This window comes from Hoplias malabaricus, chromosome 3, assembly GCF_029633855.1.
Source record: "Hoplias malabaricus isolate fHopMal1 chromosome 3, fHopMal1.hap1, whole genome shotgun sequence".
Classification (NCBI taxonomy): Eukaryota; Metazoa; Chordata; class Actinopteri; order Characiformes; family Erythrinidae; genus Hoplias; species Hoplias malabaricus.
Window position 1 is genome coordinate 19,500,840 of NC_089802.1, and position 21,480 is coordinate 19,522,319.

At 41.3% G+C, this 21,480-nt stretch overlaps 1 protein-coding gene across 1 annotated transcript in view; it reads left to right on the forward strand.

Moving 5' to 3' along the window:
- Nucleotides 1-21,480, forward strand: part of dnah9 (dynein, axonemal, heavy chain 9) — a 166,469-nt gene that overhangs the window by 54,784 nt on the left and 90,205 nt on the right. The window contains exons 28-33 of the mRNA XM_066665380.1: nucleotides 437-593; nucleotides 3,774-3,878; nucleotides 7,337-7,494; nucleotides 9,575-9,713; nucleotides 12,911-13,198; nucleotides 21,207-21,417. Of these exons, the coding sequence (XP_066521477.1) occupies nucleotides 437-593; nucleotides 3,774-3,878; nucleotides 7,337-7,494; nucleotides 9,575-9,713; nucleotides 12,911-13,198; nucleotides 21,207-21,417 (1,058 nt within the window). The remainder of the gene's footprint in view (nucleotides 1-436; nucleotides 594-3,773; nucleotides 3,879-7,336; nucleotides 7,495-9,574; nucleotides 9,714-12,910; nucleotides 13,199-21,206; nucleotides 21,418-21,480) is intronic.

The window sequence follows — 21,480 nt, forward strand, 5'->3', positions numbered from 1 at the left end:
AGGAAATATATGTAGGGTGGCACGGTGGCGCTGCAGGTAATGTCACGATTACACAGCTCCAGGGACCTGGAGGACGTGGGTTAGAGTCGCGCTTGGTGTGAGGAGTGGGTTTCCGCGTGGGTTTCTTCCGGGTGCGGCGGTTCCCCCCACGGCCCAAAAACACACGGTCGTAGGTGGATTAGCGACTTAAATTGTCCATAGGTGTGAGTGTGTGAGTGAATGTGTATGTGTGTTGCCCTGTGGAGGACTGGCGCCCCCTCTAGGGTGTGTTCCTGCCTTGCGCCCAGTTATTCCAGGTAGGCTGAACTGGATAAGTGGTTACAGATAATGAATGAATGATTGAATATATGTGTATTTGTTTTTCCTCCTGTTTTGATGCCGTGTGCATTGTGATTGAAATCTGCATTACTGTTCCTTTTGGTACACTCCAAAACAGATGCTACATCACACTGACCCAGTCGCTGCACCTCACCATGAGCGGAGCCCCAGCTGGTCCGGCCGGCACTGGGAAAACAGAGACCACCAAGGACCTGGGCCGAGCGCTCGGCATCATGGTCTACGTGTTCAACTGCTCCGAGCAGATGGACTACAAGGTGAGGGAACTCCATCATGCATGAATCCAGCCTGAGTGAATATTCATAGGCCTTTTTAAGTCATGTTTTTGCTTCTTAATTTGAACGATCAGTGTAGATCTGCTTTCAGTACAATAAATCGATGGATGTGTTGTTTTTAATTAGGAGGCAAGGATACTTAGAGTCAGTGAGAAGTCAGGTTTTGGAAGACGTATATTTTGATTTTGAAAATAAGTACACATCCTCTACAAAGAACACACTTATACATGTTGTAATAAGGAAGTGTTATTGTGTATTTGTTGTATTTAGCATACTGGGGGAAATGTGGCCTTTGCAAAACTTTTGTCATATTTTATATAGGGTTTTCTATTATATTAATCATATCCAGATAAAGTATACTTTATATTTAGCAGTAAATATCCATAGTCTCCTCTAGAGGACGTTTTATCCGATTTGCACTTCAACAAATACGGGGCCCCTGAAACTTGAAACCTTTTATATATGAGGGTACCATGGAACGCAAAGATGTTTCATTCAGGAATTGGTTTCCTCTCTCTCTGTCTCTCTCTCTCTCTCTCTCTCTCTCTCTCTCTCTCTCGCTCTCTCTCTCTCTCTCTCTCTCTCCCCATTTCCCGTTTCTCATTTCTCCACCTGACTCTGTCCATCATCTTATGAGCTGTGTATTAAGCTAAGCAAAGCTGTCCTCTTCCAACATGGGGGCTAGCAGATTAGTAAGGCTCTGATGGCTAGGCTTATTTACCTCCTAAGCCATGTCAACTATCTCCTCAGTATTCCGGCCTCATCTCCAGCCCGCCCCTGTATTTGTCTGCCTGTAACGAGAAGCAGGTTGGGGGGGGTGTAGGTAAAAAGCCACATAGCCATATAATATGGCGGTCAATAGAGACACGGTGCTAATCTCCTCATCCAGCTTGTACCTGCCGGCCGAGGCTGCTGCATCATTACTGGCCCCGGCTTTTCACTGCAGCACACTGTCAGAAAAGAACCAGAGAGAACGAGGGAGAGATAGCAAGAGGCTAGCGACGGAAAAGCCAGAGAGCAAAATAAACCACACCAGCTTTAGCATCACAGACACCTGCAATTAATCTTGTGGTCAGCTTTTGTGCATGTCACAAAGTGCTCTCTTCCCTCATCTGCTACTGGATATTTTTGAGTCTAGCGAGGCTGTACTGCAGGGCTGTACAAGTAAAATCAGCCCAGGAATAAGATCCACAACTTCATCACTCATGTTCACTGAGGTCATTTTTTAATAATCTGTATTTTTAAATTCACAAGGGAAAGTATCATGTTAAAGATATATATATATATATATATATATATATATATATATATATATATATATATATATATATATATATATATATGGGCAGTGTGGGATAAGTGAATATGTTTTCTGGAATACTTTACTACACACTAAGCCAATAATTACCTAATAGTGTTGAAAGTCAGGTAAAGGGGACCGCCTGGTGAAAATCAGAATGCTGCAGACCTGAGACCAAGAGGAGGTGGGCTTTTGGGGAAGGAGCCTGTCTATCATTAATTGCATCATCCAGTCTAATCAGACGTCCTTATGTTCAGGCCCCTATGTTTTCACAAGTTTGTTTATTTGTTAGAACGTGAGGTGAAAGAGTTTTGATCTCAGTGTGAACTCAGTTAACAGAGATTTTTAAAGTGCATTTTGAATGTCGGGGTGCTTGCTTCTGTCTTAATATTTCTTATGTTGAGTCTTTTATAACATCTCTGCTTAAGTGTTAGGTGTTCTGTTTATGTGAGCTATAACAACACAGAGTGAGTGTTTAACAACAACTTACATCAATAGATTCCTAATGAAACATCTGCATGGAAAGAGACATGATTTTGCTCTTTGTTATAGTGCATAGTGAACCAGTGAACAGTTTACAAACAAAAGTTTTGTGTTTGATGTGTGATGGGACATGTTTTTTTCAGCCATCACCTAAAACTTCCTAATGCTCTGCCCACACCAGCCGCCACAGACCCAGACCAAAAGACCCCAGACACAGACCCCAGCACACCATAAACCCCCGAAAGAACCCCGAAACAGGCAATGGGGAGCCACTAAGGAGCCCCCGGTGAGCCGCCTGACTGGGTGATTCAAGAAGTGATAGAGAGCTGACTTTGTTAAGATGTCCATGTGGTGTTCTATGCTTGAAAAAGGATCATTGCCATAATATCAGTCAATGTCATGCACAAGCATTTCCACTTTAAAACTGCAGTGTTCCAAAGAGGGCAGCACGGTGGTGCATGCAGGTAGTGTCTCAGTCACACAGCTCTAGGGACCTGAAGGCTGTGAGTTCAAGTCCCGCTCTGGGTGACTGTCTGTGTGGAGTTTGGTGTGGTGTCCATGTGGGTTTCCACCGGGTGCTCCAGTTACCTCCGGTTTGTAGGTGAATTGGCGACTCAGAAGTGTCCGTAGGTGTGAATGTGTGTGTGTGCGCCCCCTCTTTTCTTTTTTCTTTTCTTCTACACTCACAGTTTACACTCTCAGCTCCACTGACCATACATGTTCACTTTGTATTTCTGCAATTACAGACTGGTGTTCTTTTTGCTCTGCCTACTTTGTTAACCTTATTTCAGCCTGTTCTTCAATGTTCTTCAAGAACCCTACAGAAAACTGCAGTGACACTGACATGGTGTGTTAGTATGTGTTGCGCTAGCATGAGTGGATCAGACACAGCAGTGCTGCAGGGGTTTTTAAACATCTCTGTGTCACTGCTGGACTGTAATTGTAGAGTGCTCCTGAATGGTCATTGAGAAAAAGGAGGTGGTGTTATTGTTAGTGCTGATCAGTGTATATTTAAATACATGAAAAAAAACAAACAAAATATGTGTAAATATCAAATATTTTATTTGAATATAAAGTTAAATGCATTCAGAAATACTGACAAACAAAAGGGAATCTATATGACTGCGCTGGTGTTTGGAATTTCCAGTGTGGATCGAATGCAGGGTTATTAAACAAACAGTAATCCTCCTCTCAGTGAGCCACGGAAAGCAGAGGTGAGAATTATGCAGAATTCTAGTGAGTCACATCCAGTGAGTCAAATGTTAAAAGAGAAACGGCGGACTGTATAATTTAGTTGTCACAGCGCCGCCTGTCACTCACTGTCATCCACTCGGAAACGAAGGGGTTTACTCAGTAACAAGCTCTCTTCTCTTCTCCAGTCCTGTGGCAACATCTACAAAGGCCTGGCCCAAACAGGAGCCTGGGGCTGCTTCGATGAGTTCAATCGCATCTCAGTGGAGGTGCTGTCTGTGGTGGCCGTGCAGGTGAGCCAGCTGTCACAGGATTTTCCACTTCACATTAACACCACACCAGCAGCACGGCAACAGGCCCACATTCATCTCTGATTCATGCGGCGCATTTCACACTCAGTTGGACGCGCTTTCCCAAACAAACCACACTGCTACTCCCTGATTCCACAGCAAAGACTCAGTGAGTTCTAGTGCTGAGAGAAAAAAATCTATAGAAGAAATTGTAGTGGCACACATAGGCTTTTGTATTGATATTTTATTACTCAATAATGAATATTTATAATTATACTTAGCCCCAGGTTTTCCTGCACCAAGTTTCCCTGGGATATAGTCCAAATGATACATTAACCCAGTGTTGATTCAGACAGTGTAGATTGTTCTGGAAAAGAGCATCCACAAAGTAATAGTATTTAGGTTTTCTCAGTATATAATAGGCACATAACCACATTTTATTGTGTGTGTATTTTTATTTTTATTTTTTTTTTCAACCAGTACACAAGGTTGGCAGTACTGTTATTTAGCTTTATTTCACAAATCTTTTGCAGAGAATATATTCAAAATACAATATTTTATACCATTGGAACAGGCCACTTTTTAAATTGTGTTAAATTCAGCAAATAAACAGCAGTTGTGTATTAAAGTGTGTGCATTTGCACATAGAAGAGTGAAAAAAAATGAGAGCTGACCAAACATCTGCACACAACTGCATATCACAATATGTTGCCATGCTTAGTAGAGCCTAAAACCCTTGACAAGTCTTTAAAAGGACACACAGTGTTCACTCAATAGCACCCCCTTGTGGAGCCATTCTTGAACGTGGGAGAATTTTAGGCCAACACTGAGGGAGTATGTATGTGAGTGAATGAGTGAGTAAGTGAAATGCAATGTTCCCTGAAGTGTTTGCATCTAAAATAAATACTGAAATTTGAATAACATAAACATACATATATACAATGATTCTTTCATATTTTTGCACCCTTGAGAATCCAGCCTCCACAAAATCCAAAGTTCTGTTCACACTCGATGACTACAAGGGCTCATTATGCTTTACATTCGCTTTGAGCATGCTAATCTGTCTGTTTGTCTTACACTGTCTTACTTTATGTGGCGGACTCCAGTGGAATAACACAGTACTGGCATCTTAATGACTTAGTTATGTGAATCATAGGGGGCCTAAAGACATAATTTACCCAAGATGATGGTCAAATTGACAATGAGGAGCGTGCATAACTTCCCCGCGTTGATGGTTAAGCTGACAATGACGAGCGCGATAATGAGCAAGCTCGCATTTATCCGAGGCGCACCATTGTGCCTCCATAGAGCTGAACAGGTTTAATGGTGCATCCCTAGAGCTGGTGACTCACAGATAGCTGTGCATGAAAGAGAAGAAGCCTTTCTTTAACCACCTCTCTCTCACTCTCTCTCTCTCTCTCAATCCCTTTCTCCAAATACTGGAAATGTCAGAGAAGTGAATGGGTGTTTCAGCACTGTGATGAATAATGAATCGCCGCTTCCTTTTCTTTTTCAGAACACTCAGTGAAAAAAAAGCCAGTAAAGAACAATTCACCGACAGTAAGAACATCAGAGTAGTCTTTCTCTTCAGACATCACTTCCCGTGAGCTCGAGACACAAAGTGGCGGGCGTCTGGCAGGCGTCATTTAGGCCCAACAGCAGGCGTGGTGGGAGGATGCACACCATTGAAGTTCTATCCTGGAGAAAAAAAAGCCAGATAGAATCAATTTTCCATCCGCTTAGGCAAAAGGCAAACAGAAGGAACTGCAGACATATCAATATTGAGACAAATTAGCCCGCCACTGCCAATTACCACGGGAGCCAGTGCACTGTTGCTAAATGGGCTCCAAAATATGGAGCGCTTTGTTTTCCTCTTAAATGCTAATAGTCAAGAGATTGTTGGGAACTGCCTCTATTTAGCTCACACTTCTCTCCTTTTTTTACGAATTCAGAACTAAATTGCTTGAGGAAACCAGATTCCTCCAAAGCAGTCTGCCGTCTATCCTCTGATCTCCATGTAGTTGACTTTTCTGCAAGCCTTCCAGCTCAGCCTGGTTTGAGCTGAGTTGTTTGCCCATAAGATAAAATGTAAACTCACTTCGCCAGGATTTGGACCTAAACTTAAGCTTTGCATCTCCTTAAATCAGCTGCATGCCATAGTGATGCATTCCTAGAGCTATAATATCAGTGTTTATCTGCCGCCTCCATGAGCTCAAACACGTCTGCAGTGCTGCGAGGGCTGGTAACTCTGCATAATTTTGTGTTTAGCAAACATCAAGCTGCTTCGCAAACACTGCAGCGCAGGTGGAATATATTACAGGGACCTTATTTTCAGATCTGATAGCCCCATCATTGAATATTCAAGCGACTTGCAGTCAAATTTGCCACAACTGCCTGGGATCAAACAACCCCCCTACCCCCACATGTGGGTCTCGAGACGTCACAGTTGAAGAGGTTGTGCAGATGGCTATGGGCTGCCTGCTCTCCCTTGTTTGTCACACCGCTGCCTCAGTTACACTCTGACCAATGCTTAATTAAACCTAAGCACTCTGATTTTCTTCCATGAATAGTAGAGCAGCATGATAAATTGTATTTCATCATTAACACAGTAACTATAAGCTCTGTGATGACAGAGCAGATCAAATTACTTCATGCACACAGTGTCAGAGTGAAGTAATTACTTTGGTGAAACTATAACAAAAAGATAAGTAAGAGCTTTCCTATGCTGGGTCTTGCGCTTCAGCGCAGAGTGAATCACTTCTCAGCCAATTTCACAACAGACTCTCATCACATGTCAAGAATGAATAAATCCATAACGGCAAAAGAAAAAAGGTTATACTTCTCCTGGCCCGGGTTGTTTTATCAGAGTGTTAAACAGCCATGTCACAATATTTTTTTTTTCCTTGCCATTGCACAAAAGTACAACAAAATCGTGCAACTATAGGACAGCATACACACACACGTACACATACACAGACGTTGAACCCACTATACTATGGAAATTCATAATGAAAAACCTAGCTAATTAACACTACACCTAGCAAAAGAAAAATATTTGGCATCTTTACTTTTTGTAATAATTGTTTTGTACTAAAATTTCACCCAAACTGAATATTGTCCTGAAAAGTGGGTGTGTCTTCTCGGGCTGTGCAATAATCGCATCATGTGCAATTATACCTCAATGATACTGTATTATTGATACAGTCAAGTGTATCAATCCAGTGACCCTTCAGTCCCAAGCTCACCTTTCTACCCTTTAGACCATGGCTCCACCCAAAATGTATTGCCTTATGCTTAGATATCTGATCAGAGTTGATATAAATATTTCCAAGTTTCTTGCTCTTCTCAGTTATTATTCCATCGACTTATTCCAGTAAATAAAAAAAGCAAACTACTCCGACATGTAAATCCAGGCTTTAATTGATACTAAGGCAACTGAATTAAGTTTCTGTTATAATCAGGTGAAGAGCATCCAGGATGCCATTCGAGACAAGAAGAAGAGCTTTAACTTCATGGGTGAGGAGGTGAACTTATTCCCTTCAGTGGGAATATTCATCACCATGAATCCAGGCTACGCTGGCAGAACGGAGCTGCCAGAGAATCTAAAAGCACTTTTTCGGTGAGTGGAGGGTTTGTCTGAAGATAGTCAAGGTGATTGGGCAAAGTTCTTTGTTCTGAAACCTTTTATAAGGAATTGCATTTACAACTACATGACTACACTATCTGCACACAGTGGTTTTACTCTGGTTCTGGGATACCTGCACATACCATCTAACATTCTTGGTCCAATATATCAGCTCATAAACAAGATCTCCTGAACTGTGTGAGTGTGAAACACAGTAAAATGTAAAAGACAGTGATGAAAACTCAATTATATAATTAAGCAAATGTCACTACATAAAATATTGTTAGTAAAAGTAGACATTTTAAACAGTATGCATAATGATATTCACCTTTTTATTCGACTTACAAAGATTTGCAGCTCATCTTCTGTACTCCATTTTTCAGTCTTTAGTGTGGAGGTTCTGTCCTGCAAGCAAAGCGACAGCTGACCAGATCTAAAACTCTTTGTTTTAGCTAGTGCATGGGTTTTCCACCTGGGGGTGAACTTGAAGTTACATGATTATAAACATCAAACACTCAACAGATAAATATAATGTGCAGTGTCCCTGTCCTGATGGTCCTTAGCAATTCATAAATTGTCCCACTAGACTCTGGCCAGTAGCAGCACAGTTACTGCCTTCATTTAGAAGAACTGTTCAGATGAGTGGCTGCAGTGGAAAATTATAAACAACTAGTATATGATTGGCTGGAGTTGAAAATGATTGAAAAAGACCCCACCCACCAACCTCTTCCAGTGGTGCTCCAGTGGGAAGATAATTTGATTGAAACAAGTAATAAAATGACTACATTGTTTCAGCAGAGGAATTCACAAGCACATTAAGGATATTACCCAAACACAGCTTTTCCCAGTTTTCTCAGTAATAGTTGTATAAAGGTCACTGTAAAAGTCTACACGCTGTAATTAACCCAGAACAAAGAGTGTGTTGCATGTGCCACAATGAAAGTGTCTTGAGACAGACTGGTATGTAATGGCACAATGCCATGGAGTACCATGACTTGAGACAGTTTCACAGTGCACAGTGGGTTATCGACGCGTGACAGTGGTAACAGTCACTTGCTGCACGGACCGGGCTTGTCCGGAAAATGGAATAGATACTTGGGTTGATTTTTTTTTCATGATGATTGACATGTCTCTCTGGCCAGTCAGTACACTGCAGGGTTTAGCAATCAACATTTAGTACCTACATGGCATGGTTGGAACCCCGAGCGAGCTGGGACTGAAAACTTACCTGGTTCCAAGATAAGTCTTATAGTCCAGCAGAGTCTTAAAGGTTCCATGCAGTGAAAACGTACCAGATTTGGAAAATAGATATAAAATTTTGGAGTTGTTGTGGGAACATAGGTTTAAAATAGATACTCTGGAGGAGGTGCATATCCTTGAGCTACAACCTTAAAAATAAAAGTGCACTTTAGTTCCATAAATGTTTTTGGTAATAACTTTTAAATTGGTAAAAAAAAAAACTTTACATCAAGTGAAGTCCTCACACATCTTTTTAACAAGGTTCTTTATAGAACAAAAAGTGGATCTTCTATGGTGTTACTCAAATAAACCTTTGAAGCACCTTTTTTTTTTAATAGTGGGCTGTGATAGCCATTTAAACTCCTCTTCTCTGTTAATTACTTTTGTGACACACGCAAACAAATATATTGAGCAGATACTGTGATTTAAATTATGTGATTAAGGTCCATATCATGATGCAGCTCTTATGATTGTGATCCATTAACTGCCCAGCATTGCTCTCCTCTGATGGCAGATTTTAATGGGATACATCTATATGTATCCCCAGTGAGACCTTAGGTTAAACTGCTGTCTCTCTTAGAGTACGAACCAGAGCCTGAAAGGCCCTGCTCCTGTTTTCACGTAGTACATGGGATGGAATGTCTATTAATATTGAAAATAATCAGTAGATTACCCAGTTCTTAATGTAATTGATAATGACAGCCATTTCAATAATATTATACACAGGGCATGAGTGTTCCAGGACCAGGTATCACTGCTGTAACTGTAATGTTTTCATCTGTTTTGCACAGATGTGTGCTCTAGGCATTTTTCATCTCTAGTCTCTCTTCCACAGGCCCTGTGCCATGGTGGTGCCAGACTTTGAGCTGATCTGTGAGATCATGCTGGTAGCAGAGGGCTTTATCGAGGCCAGACTGCTGGCCAGGAAATTCATCACTCTCTACCAGCTCTGCAAAGAGCTTCTTTCCAAACAGGTGAAGCACATTCAAGCATGCACCATACTTACAGCCTACCATAACAAACTATACAGACTGCAAGGTGCTTGTAGACAGGAATTACAACCTTCTGGGTCAGCCCAAATCTTAATAGCGGGTGTTTTAATAGACAGAGACAGAGAGATACCACCAAGCAGTTCTAATTGTTGAAACATTATCCTTTAGAGCATAGTGTTTCGTCTAATGGTCTTTTCTACCTCTTTCCATTTTCTAAACAGGCCGTAATTTGACAGCTGCAGCAGAAACATTTGGCTGTTGTGGCAGTTATGGCCTACTGCTTTTGACTGCACTATTATGAAACACCCAAATATTTTCCAAGCAAAACGATCTCCACTTCTGTATGATACAACAAATAGTTATGAAGCAATATATTGCAAGATTTACAGTATTATGTCTTATTACACCCAGGCTCCAAGCAACACTTTCCAAAGAGGCTGCCATTTTATGATATGAAAGTTTTAAACCCTTGAGATGGACAAAACCTAGTGGTAGGTTTAACCCTCTCGTATTTCAGAGGGTTGACTTTCAGAAGTTTCAAGATAACTGAGTTTGCTATACCTTTGTAGTTCCAGGATAAATTACAGTTGTGTTTAATTTACATTTTACCTTTTACCAAGTTTTAAGTCTGCACAGATCTTTATTTTAGTTACACTTAGTTTCATATTTAAATTTAAAATAGCTCCTTGTCTAATTGTGCAGTAGTTCCTTTACTGAATATCGACACTGTCCAATGACAACATGCATCTCCATTTTTTGGATTGTGGATACTTTACTACCTCATTTGATCACAGCAGCTGACATTCACATTGTGTGAATATTTTATGGTGATTGGACCAATAAAAAGGTGGACACGCTAAAACACAGTGACTTTTATTAAACAAAAGATAACAAAACAGATAGACAAACTAGGACAACATGACAGGAATCTTAGATAAAGAAAGACCTAGACAGAGAGCGACTTTGAAAGAATGACCTAGACAGAGAGACATGGACAGAAAGAGAGAACTGGACAAACAGGGAACTGGACAGAGAGAGCTAAACAGACAGAGAGAGCCACAGAGGCTAAACTAGAACACAGAGCTAAACTAGAACACAGAACTAAACAGAGTAATACAAATAGACAAACCAAACAACTCACAAATCACATGGAAGAAACAGACAGACCAGGGATGTGAATCAAATTGAGAAACAGACAAGACAGACAAGCAAACGTGGAGAGAAACAGGAACCAGGACAGGGACAGACAGGGGAACCAAAACAATTGAGGGGTGCCCAGGACTGGCAAAAGTCTGTGGGGCTGTCCAAAAAGCCAGCCTGGCCACAGCTCTAGGGATTGGCCCCGAAGTCCTTGGGTCCGACCTGAGGACACGAACTGAGGTAGCCGAAGCCACAGTCACAGGTGCAGAAGCGGCTAGGTTTGCCGCTTTCACCACGGGAAAAGGAGCGGCGGATGCCGTCTTCACAGGGACAAGAGCGGGGGACACTGCCAGCACGGGAACAGAAGCGTCCGGCTTGGCTGCCTTTGCAGGAACAGAAGCGGCTCGCTTGGCCGCCATCTCGGGAACAGAGGCGAGGTGTTGCCTTCGAAAGGCATCCATATAGGCATTGATACTTGCAATGACTTCCGCAGGGTCAGGAGGAACTGCGGTGTCGTCCTTGGAAGCAGGGGGCCCTGCAGTGACGTCCACAGAGGCAGGGGGCCCTGCTTCCAAGGACGACACCGCAGTTCCAGTGCTGCTCGCAGAACACGTGCTGGAGCTGTTGAGGGTTTAGGGGGACTGATGGGCACACTCTTGAGGGATTTCTTCAACCATGGATTGCCCCTGTTAGCCTCACCTCCCAAGTCCTGAGGTTTAAGGCCAACAGCCCCTACCCTCAACCTCCCCCCAAAAAATTTCCCCGGACCTGAGGGGGTAATCCTCCAGCGAGGGGGAGACTCCAGCACACTGCTTTCGTTGGCTCCTTCGTCTCATGCTGGAGCAGTCTCTCTGTCCATAATACGGCTCCTCTGAAGTCCTAGACGCGACTATAGCCTGAATTATGGACGTTTGGACTTCTCCTAGCCTCCGAAAATAACTGTCTGTGCTAGCTGCGTCCTTTAATAGGTTGGACATTCCACCTTTGTTTTGTGCTCTCTGGTCTGTCTGCCTTTCATGCCCCCAAGTCAGTCTTTGTATCTCTCTTGTCTCATGTCTGTCTGTGTCCAAGTTTAGTCTGTTTAGCTTTACTTGCCTGTTTAGTTCTCCCTGTCCAGGTTTGTCTTTCTATCTCTATGTCTAGGTTTAGTCTGTTTAAGCTCTCTCTGTTTAGATCTCTTTTTAGCACTATCTGTCTAGGTTTGTTTGTCCAGTTCCCTGTCAGTCCTGTTCCCAGTCCAAGTCTCATTCATTCATTCATTATCTGTAACCGCTTATACAGTTCAGGGTCGTGGTGGGTCCAGAGCCTACCTGGAATCATTGGGCGCAAGGCGGGAATACACCCTGTAGGGGGCGCCAGTCCTTCACAGGGCAACACAGACACACACACACATTCACTCACACACTCACACCTACGGACACTTTTGAGTCGCCAATCCACCTACCAATGTATTTTTCTTGGACTGTGGGAGGAAACCGGAGCACCCAGAGGAAACCCACGCGGACACGGGGAGAACACACCAACTCCTCACAGACAGTCACCCTGAGCGGGAATCGAACCCACAACCTCCAGGCCTGCTGCACCACCGTGCCTCCCTCTCTCTGTCTCAGTCTTTCATTAAGTATTTCTGTCTAGTTATCTTAGTCTGTCTCTGTATTGTTATCTTGTGTTGTAAATTAAATTAGTCACTGTGTTTTAGCAAGTGTGTCCACCTAGGTCAGTCCCCGCGATCCTGACAACGTCATTACGTAAACAAGTCAGAATATCACAGTCATCACAATATTGATATTGGTATTGTAATGTTATTGCACACGATACGATGCACAGCCCTAGTGTGTGAATGTTTGAATGCGTGATGCCCTGTGATGGACTGGTGCCCTGGTCGAGGATATGTCCCTGCCTCAATGAAGCTGTTACGAAAATGGACAAATGAATGAATGAATGAATGAATACATAAGATAAATAGTTGTGGCATAATAGAAGATTGACTTATTTAAATACCATCCTCAAGTTTCTTTCTTCTGACACTCATATTTTAGGACCACTATGACTGGGGTCTGCGGGCTATAAAGTCTGTGCTGGTGGTGGCCGGCTCCCTGAAGAGAGGTGACCCGGAAAGGCCGGAAGATCAGGTGCTGATGAGGGCTCTGCGAGATTTTAACGTGCCTAAGATTGTGACAGATGACATGCCGGTCTTCATGGGACTGATCGTAGATCTGTTCCCTGCACTGGACGTCCCCCGTAAAAGAGATCTGGACTTTGAGAAGTTTGTCAAGCAGTCAGTACTGGACCTGAAGCTACAGGCTGAAGACAACTTTGTACTGAAGGTAAGAACTGCTACAGATTCCTTGTTCCTTTTATTCAGGCACTAATGTGTTAGCAAGGTACCCATGTTGGATGTTTGGTTCTGGATCAGGAACGCCACTCCAACTCATCCAAGAGTAGTGCTGGATGCACAAAAGAAAGTGTATGCAAATGTAGAGTTGGTTTTAATGAAAAACATAGATGATATAGATGAGAAAATGGAACACAGAGAGCAAACACATGAAGACAAGCACTCAAAAGGAATAACAAGTAGGGGACACAGAAAGATACTCAAAGGACATGTGACAATGGTGTGGCTAAGTGTGCACCAGGATGAAGTGTGGAGATTGGGACGGGGACAGGGATGGGACACAAGCCCAGTAGCCTACCATAGATGCGAGTTTAGTGCCATGTTTGAATAAAATCCAACCAAAGCGAAGTTGAAAAGAGATGTAAACACTCCAAAGACTCTTCAGTTGACAGATAGCGGCTTCATCCTCTAAATGTGTGTGATTTTTCTTAGTCCAGAACAAGTCACTCAACTTTGCTCTCTCAGATACAAGTTTGTATTATCAACAAATGTTGCTGTTCACTGAGCTGAATAGTGTCTGCATTGAGCTGAACCATTTAAAACTTTTTTATTGCACATACCCTGTGCCTCTTACTATCTCAGGCCTCCCAGTAATTCAGTGTATCTCAATATGTTGAGATGGTGTAACTTTATTAAAAAGTAAGTGGATACTGACTAGCTTTGGCAAAAAAATACTGAATGAAGTTATGAAGCTCAATCACAAAAAAAAAAAAAAACGGCAGCCATTGCTGGAGGCTCATGTGCATTTTTTGACTATGCTTTTCTATTGCGGTTATACAAGCTGTGAGAGTTTAATTTAAAGTGTTAGAAATGGGCACATATTAAAGTTGTTCTGCTTTCGGCTGCTCACATAGGGTGTCACCCCAGCAGACCTCACAATAGAGTTAGCACAGCCTGCTTTATGCAAGCTACCCAGCTCACCAGAAATGCACAAGTGGCTGGTTAGTGGGCAAGGCTCAAACTAAAGCTATAAGGTGGCACAATTTATCCCATTTTATCAGTGCCATGTTTTCAGTGTGTGTCTACTGTTGAAGGAGAAATTTAATCACGGACAAATCATCAAAATCCAATTTGCTTTAAGAATGAGAATGGAACTTTATTCTGCAGATTACCTCACCAGCGGGAGGGCTGCAAACGCACATCAGCTCACTCTCACAGTTTCAATGACACTTTCCAGATTATAAAGTTTCTCAAAGTCCATTAGTTTCCCGTGTCGTACGTGTAGTTTGCGAGGTCTGTTTTTTCCTTCAAATTGACATCATTTATCATTCACGTGAGGTTACTATAGATCTCATACACTGAAGTCAAGCCCTGACCCTGTACTGCCTCATGGTCTGTCAGACCAGTACAAAAAGCAAGGTTGTAACACCCAAATTGTCTCCGGAATTAATTCCACAAAGCAAGAAACAATTTCTACTGTACTATTCATATAGTTCTAAACACAAAAAATGAATACAAATTAACCATGTATTTTCCTTGGAGGAAAAGAAACCAACAAAAAACTTATTGGTAGTATATTAATATGAAACTTCCACCAAACAACCTTTTGCCTTTATAAAGCCTCCACTGCTTTTAAAAGGCCAGACATATGCAGGGCAATTTTAAAGTTTGTTCTCAGAAGTTGATTACATGGATCATAACAAGCAGAACATGTAATCTTGTTCATAAATCTGAACCCAAAGTAAACTGCCCTACCTGCCAGGTCCTGTATGGTTGTTGGGGGTACAGTTTTCTCTATATATTAAAGGAACACTAGGTAAGGATTGATGTTTTACATTCACAGAGAGTAATTCACTTTTACAGCACTGTCCTGATATCAGTAGGGGGGTTCCTACCCTCCTGAAAAATTACATAGTGCACTTTCTGCTGTGCTGAGGCAGGAGTAGCAATAACAATGGCTCTAATCACACTATTATTGGTCAATGGAGCATCACAATGAGTGCGTTTACATGCCCTTAATAATAATCCAACAACCGCACAACATCAGATTTTGTGAGTAATGCTATAAATGCATTTTCATGCACTTGGGAAATCAGATACTGGGAAAATTCAGAAACTGGGAGTTTACTTGAGTCCAGCAATACTCAGATTTCTGCTTTGCAATAGCCAGTAATATTACAAAAAGATGTGACATAAACTTCCTGTTTTTTGGTAAATATGGACCCACTTTACCTGTGAACATGAATCACATTTTCTAATGATTTTTAATTTTACGCAGTCCTGCTCTTCTCACAGCTTTCTCTAAACTGCTGTTGTCTGTTCTTGGACCCAGCATCCATTACAGACAGTGTCCCAAGCTGCTGGATGCATGTTCATTGTAAGAACTGGGTGGAGCGAGTGTTACTTGATGAATTTTTACAGGTACAGAATGGTGAGAGAACTTCAGAATGTGTCAGACAGGTAACTGCGCTAAAATCCAGCTCTCTAAAACCAATTTCATAATCTGATATTTAGACTTGAATAGTCAGATAACTGCACAAATCCAATAAAGAATGGATTATTAAGTGCATGTAAATAATTCTGAATCTGTAATTTTAAGGTGGAAATACTACCTTTAAGACAGTGGTTCTCAAACTTTTTCTGTCATTCCCCAGAAGAGGGTGAATTTCCTCGCCACACCTGAACCATATCATCCCACTAAAATATGATAATAAAATACACATGCAAGTTTACAATTTACTAATTTATTGAAGCAACATCATCTATCTCTAAATCAGTAGCTTATAACATTATAACACCAGATAAAACATTAACATCAATGTTCAAACATTCACAAATACAGAAAATATTATTTTCTACTAATTAAACTGTGCTCCAGTTTCCCACTTTTCAATCTGTGCAAAAATGAGCATACACATACACACATACATACATACATACATACATACATATATATATATATATATATATATATATATATATATATATATATATATATACACACACACACACACACACACATATATATATATATATATATATATATATAAAATTCAGTGCAGCAGTGTGCAGTTTGGGCAGCTTTATATTTGAACAGGTGCCTTAATGAAGGCTGAAAGAAGACCCACCCTGTGTTTGACTTGCAGCCATAATGCATTAATATTGGTGGCGCATTTTCAAAATAAAAGTTTTCTAATAAAAGCATATTTTGGTTCCAGGTAAGCTACGTTTTTCAGGTCTCCTGTTCTAATGTTCCTTTTGTATGGTTAAGGGCTGTTAATGAATCCATTGTGAGTGGGTGCTTTTTACTGAGTAAGCTTCATAGGCAAAACAGAAAAGCATTAATAAAGACAGGCTCATTAATAGAAATGCTCGTTTCTTCAGGTTCCATGCACCCCACACTTTGAGAAACGCTGCTTTAAGACCCCCCCCCCCCCCTTATTTATGCAAGTGGGTTATTTATTATGCAATGTTATGCTATAAATTCAGGTTTTATATTGTGGTTGTTTTGACTGGAAATGATGTAAAGCAAGGGTGGTCTCTGACTTGCGCACGGTACCGTAAATATAAGCCTTCGTCTTGTAAGCCCTGTCTGCTTCATCTTGCAGCAGCTGATGCGATTGACAGGTGCTACAGAGCAGCTCTCCCTGGTGGGTGGTTCAGAGGGGCTCAAAATGTCACAATGTCACAGGCAGAAAGATAGCCATGGGCCATGATTGATGCTACAATCACACTTCTGTTTCACGTCTCTTCTTTCTCTAGCCTCTCTTCCCCAACATTGCCTTCCTTTTTAGAGCCATAAAGCTGCTGTTTGTGTTTGAGGCAAATAGACATTAGTGTCATAGGAGTCTGGAACTGGATATATTGGACAAATATAAGGAGAAGCAGGAATTACAGTGTAATAGCGCCTCAGGTGCCCCAGGCTGAGCTCTAATTTCCAGCATTAGGCCCAGCCTTGGATATATATCCTTTCTCTGTCTCTTCCTTTCTCTCTCTCTCTCTCTCTCTCTCTCTCTCTCTCTCTGGGTGTATGTCTCTCTCTCTTTCTCTCCCTCTCTCCAGAGCCTGGGGAAATAAGTGCAATCTCACACAGGTCAAAGAGCCACCCAAACAGCATAACAGCACTCCATCAGCGGGGGGCTGAGAGCCCACCAAGGTCTTTAACCCCTGCCATGCCGGCAGTGCAGACACGAAGGCATCTGACTCCTGCCCACAGGGTCAATGGCATTCATCCTCTTCGACAGACTGAACCCTGAAGCCAGGAACATCCTCTGATTGGCCCTGAGGAGTGTGTGCCTGACTAGTGGTGCGGAGTAAATGAAGGTTGGGGCGGGAGGCGGGGGGGATTCTGGGGTTAAACGTTGATACACATCACCCATCACATCACAGTCACAATCACACAGCCCTCCGAGACAGCGAAGCAGCCCCACAGGGAGCAGCATCAATGCCATTGATCCACCGTGCCATCTTTCTCTTTCTTTCTCACTCTCGCACTCTATCTCTCACTCTCTCACGCTGATTTATATTTCTTCTCTGTCTCTCCCTCTCTTTCTGTATGTCTCTCTCTCTCTCTCTTTTTTTTCGTTCTTTATTGCCACGACTGCATCAACTACAATGTTCATTTTTCTCTCTTCTTCTCACTCTTTACATTCCAACTTCCCTCTTCTCTCTTTGTTTCACTGTCTATTTCTTTCTCTATCTTTCTCTGTTTAGCTGATAGCTTCTTTATTGGCATGACTTTATCAAGTTCAATAATATTTTCTCTTTGGCTTTCCCCTTCTTGCCTTCATTTTATCTTTTTTATTACAAAAATTAGAGCTAATAAATATGTATTTTATAAATATGTATTCCCTATTCTCTCTCTCTCCCCCTCTCTCTCTCTCTCTCACTATCTACTTTTTGTGTTCTCTGTCACTCTCTCTTTGTCTTTCCATTCATTCTCTCTCTTTCGCTCTTGTTCTCTCGGAGGGGTGGATTCTGGTTTTCACCATGCTCCAGAAATGTCCTTATCATGTAGTGTTCAGCTGCCCCTGTCTGTGCTTCCTCATCTCAACACAGATGCCAAGCACTAGCAAACAAACCTCACTCCACACTTGGCTGACTCTGAGCACTCATATATTCTCAACTAAATGGCACACTGAACTTTCTTAGCATCTTACTGTCTTCTTTTATGTAAGTATGGAATACAAATGAACAGGCTTCCCATTAAGATCTATTCCTGTTACACTGATGCTGCCACACATGAGCGGTCACCATGCTCAATGCCAAGTGTTTGCTCAAGAAGGCTCAAACAAGTGGACAGTGGAGCTGCATTCTCTGGAGTTAACGTTTTCAAATCTGAATGTTTGGTTCAAGTTCCAGGCTGAGATTTTACAATGACACTATTGCTGTATTCTCTTTGAACTTGGATGTCGGATTTTTTTTTCCGAGTTCCAAATATGCAGTTTCAACTGGAACAACCCCACAATTTGGATTTCCTACTTGAACAACCAGGAGATCCAAGATGGCTACCTGCACATCTGCAGTGTGTTAAAGTTCATAAACTGTGTCATACAGTTTATTAGAGCTTCTATCTATTTATGTCTTTTTAAATCAGTCATAGACACAGCACCTTTCAAACTGCTATATGTGGGTGTGTTTTTATTGTGTTTGAATGTGTAAAGTATTACATAATATGCTGTTATCAACTGTTAGCGCTAACAATGCTAACCTCGGACAAGCTAACAATGAAATCCTAGGGCATATTATTATGTTTAACTGGAAAGCAGCCAGACTGGCTGTGACTTTATGACATCCAACTTACAAAGTAAATGGAATGAAGCATAAACCTTGTTACTCAGGTACTTTAGAAGTTACAGCTATTTATAGTCATTTTAAAATCTCAGCTTGGAACCTGAACCCAAGGTCTGGATTTGAAGACATTTTCTCTTTGTAAGTGATCTGAATCTAATCATTCAACATTAGTTCTTGTTCCTTCCCAGAACAGTAGAAGGTGTTCCTATACTTCAACAAAAAGAGGAAAAACTCATTATCTCAGTATTAACCATAATTCAATAGGAATACTGTTCCATTCTCTTAAAATATCAATGCATTTTCTTATCTGTAATTATATTAAATCTAACTTTGCTAACACCAGCCATACTTGGTTGTAACTGTGTTGTAATTGTGTCTCTCTGACATGGGGAAAATAGTTTGCTAGGTTGTTTGGAGCTCTGTTGTTAATTCTGTTTTAAGCTTGAGCTGCTACCAGCAGCCAATTAAGTTCTTGAAATTGACTTTTACCCACATGGTCCCGAGGATATTTCTCTATTAGTCTTCATATACAATCCTATCCTTATATTCTCTTCTGCCCCTTTCCCTTATTTCCCCACGCCAACGTAGACCAGAGCAACGTCCACAGACTAATGTAAAAGCAAGTGGCACATTTAAAACAAATACATACACTCCTAGAAAGAAATCTGAGAAATCTCCAGAACTGTTAAGGGATTGTCTTCACTTGGTTTATTTTTCATAGCACTTACAATTTTTAGATGCAAAAATAGAACTGGCTCACACTCATGCACACACACAGTAACATATTAACTTGCTCACTCACATATGAACACATTCATTTACTCACACATTAACTCACTCACTCCCAGATACATTATCACATTCTCTCTTTCTCACTCACATTGAACAAAATGCTCCAGTGCTCCATACTTCTGACATTATGTACCTTTGTATTCAGCTGAATTGATGCCATTAACTCAGTCTTGACTCCCAGCTTTGATTTTAATTTTCAATGTATGTTCTGAAGGTTACAACTAGTGCTGGGCGATATGAGCACAAATCAGTATCGCGATTAATTGTACATTTTACTACAATTACGATTAATGACGAATATTTTTGGTTTTGTATTTTTGACCCTTATTGTTCAGTGATGAGTCTTGTACTGTAAATATGATCCAGTATTAAAGCTGGGATATTATTTCTTGCTGGGAGCTTGTTCCTCTCTTGTTTTTTGAGCACAGGTTATATTTGATGTGTGATTGTGCCTTGGTCGCTGAAACTGTTTTCTCTCAGTGTTTACATTTGACTTCTTTTCGCACGTCCAAACCATAGATGCTATGTTTTTCTTTGGTACGTGCTGCTCGAGTCGCTTGGTCAGCCTGGCCATTTAGGTGGGGACACAACAGAATAAAATAATCGATATATACAAGATTATGTAGATTAGAAGTTCTGAATGTCGATTTTCATAATTTGTTTATTAATTGCCCAGCCAATAAAACTGGATTTTATTGTATTTTTAGGTCTTTGGATTATTTACAACTTTTGTATAATTTATGAACAAATCTATACCTGTGCAGTACTCATTGTAAAAAGATTTTATTCCAAGTCATTTTAGAGCATTTATATTGGCCATTCATCATGAAATGTTCATACATTGTGAAGGACTACTGCTATGTTCAAAAGAGATAAACTAAAATTTCACAAAAAGTGAGATCATTTTTTAAAGGCCAGTGATGATATATAAATAGGTCTTTTTATAGAATAAACATAGAGAATTTTAGAAAATATGAAATTTTTTTTTATCTCAAAGGAGACAGAAAAGGCCAATTGTAATCTGATTTTTTATATGATTTGCTGCTTAATCTTCAGCTCAGTAGCTGTCACAGCAGTAAGTTTAGATGGAGTTTTGAATGAGAATGAGAGTTTTGTTTATAGTGAAATATATCTTCTATATATACACACACACACACACACACGCACACATAAAAACAAGCACAGAAAGGCTCTGAATGAAAAGAAGAAGAAAGAGAATGAGGAGAAAACAAGACACTGCGAGGAAGAAAAGCCTTTTACAGATGGGGCGTTTTAATCTTGAAGTAGTACCTTCAAAACCCCCTGAATGGGAAATCAGTGGTTGCCAGGTTGTGAGGGATTTGTATGCTTAGAAACAAAGCTCGGTGAAGCTGTTTGTGGTGGTGCTGTGTTACCTAATTTCTCTCTCTCCTCAGGTGGTGCAGCTGGAGGAGCTGCTGGCTGTACGGCACTCTGTGTTTGTGGTGGGCAACGCCGGCACTGGAAAGTCTCAGGTCCTGAAGTCCCTCTACAAAACCTACCAGAACACGAAGCGCAGGCCAGTGTGGGCCGACCTCAACCCTAAAGCCGTCACCAATGATGAGCTGTTCGGCATCATTAACCCTGCCACACGGGAGTGGAAAGATGGTGAGTCCAAAAAGTGAACCCAGACATGTGTGATATACTATGTAAATGCTGTTAATCAAGTCC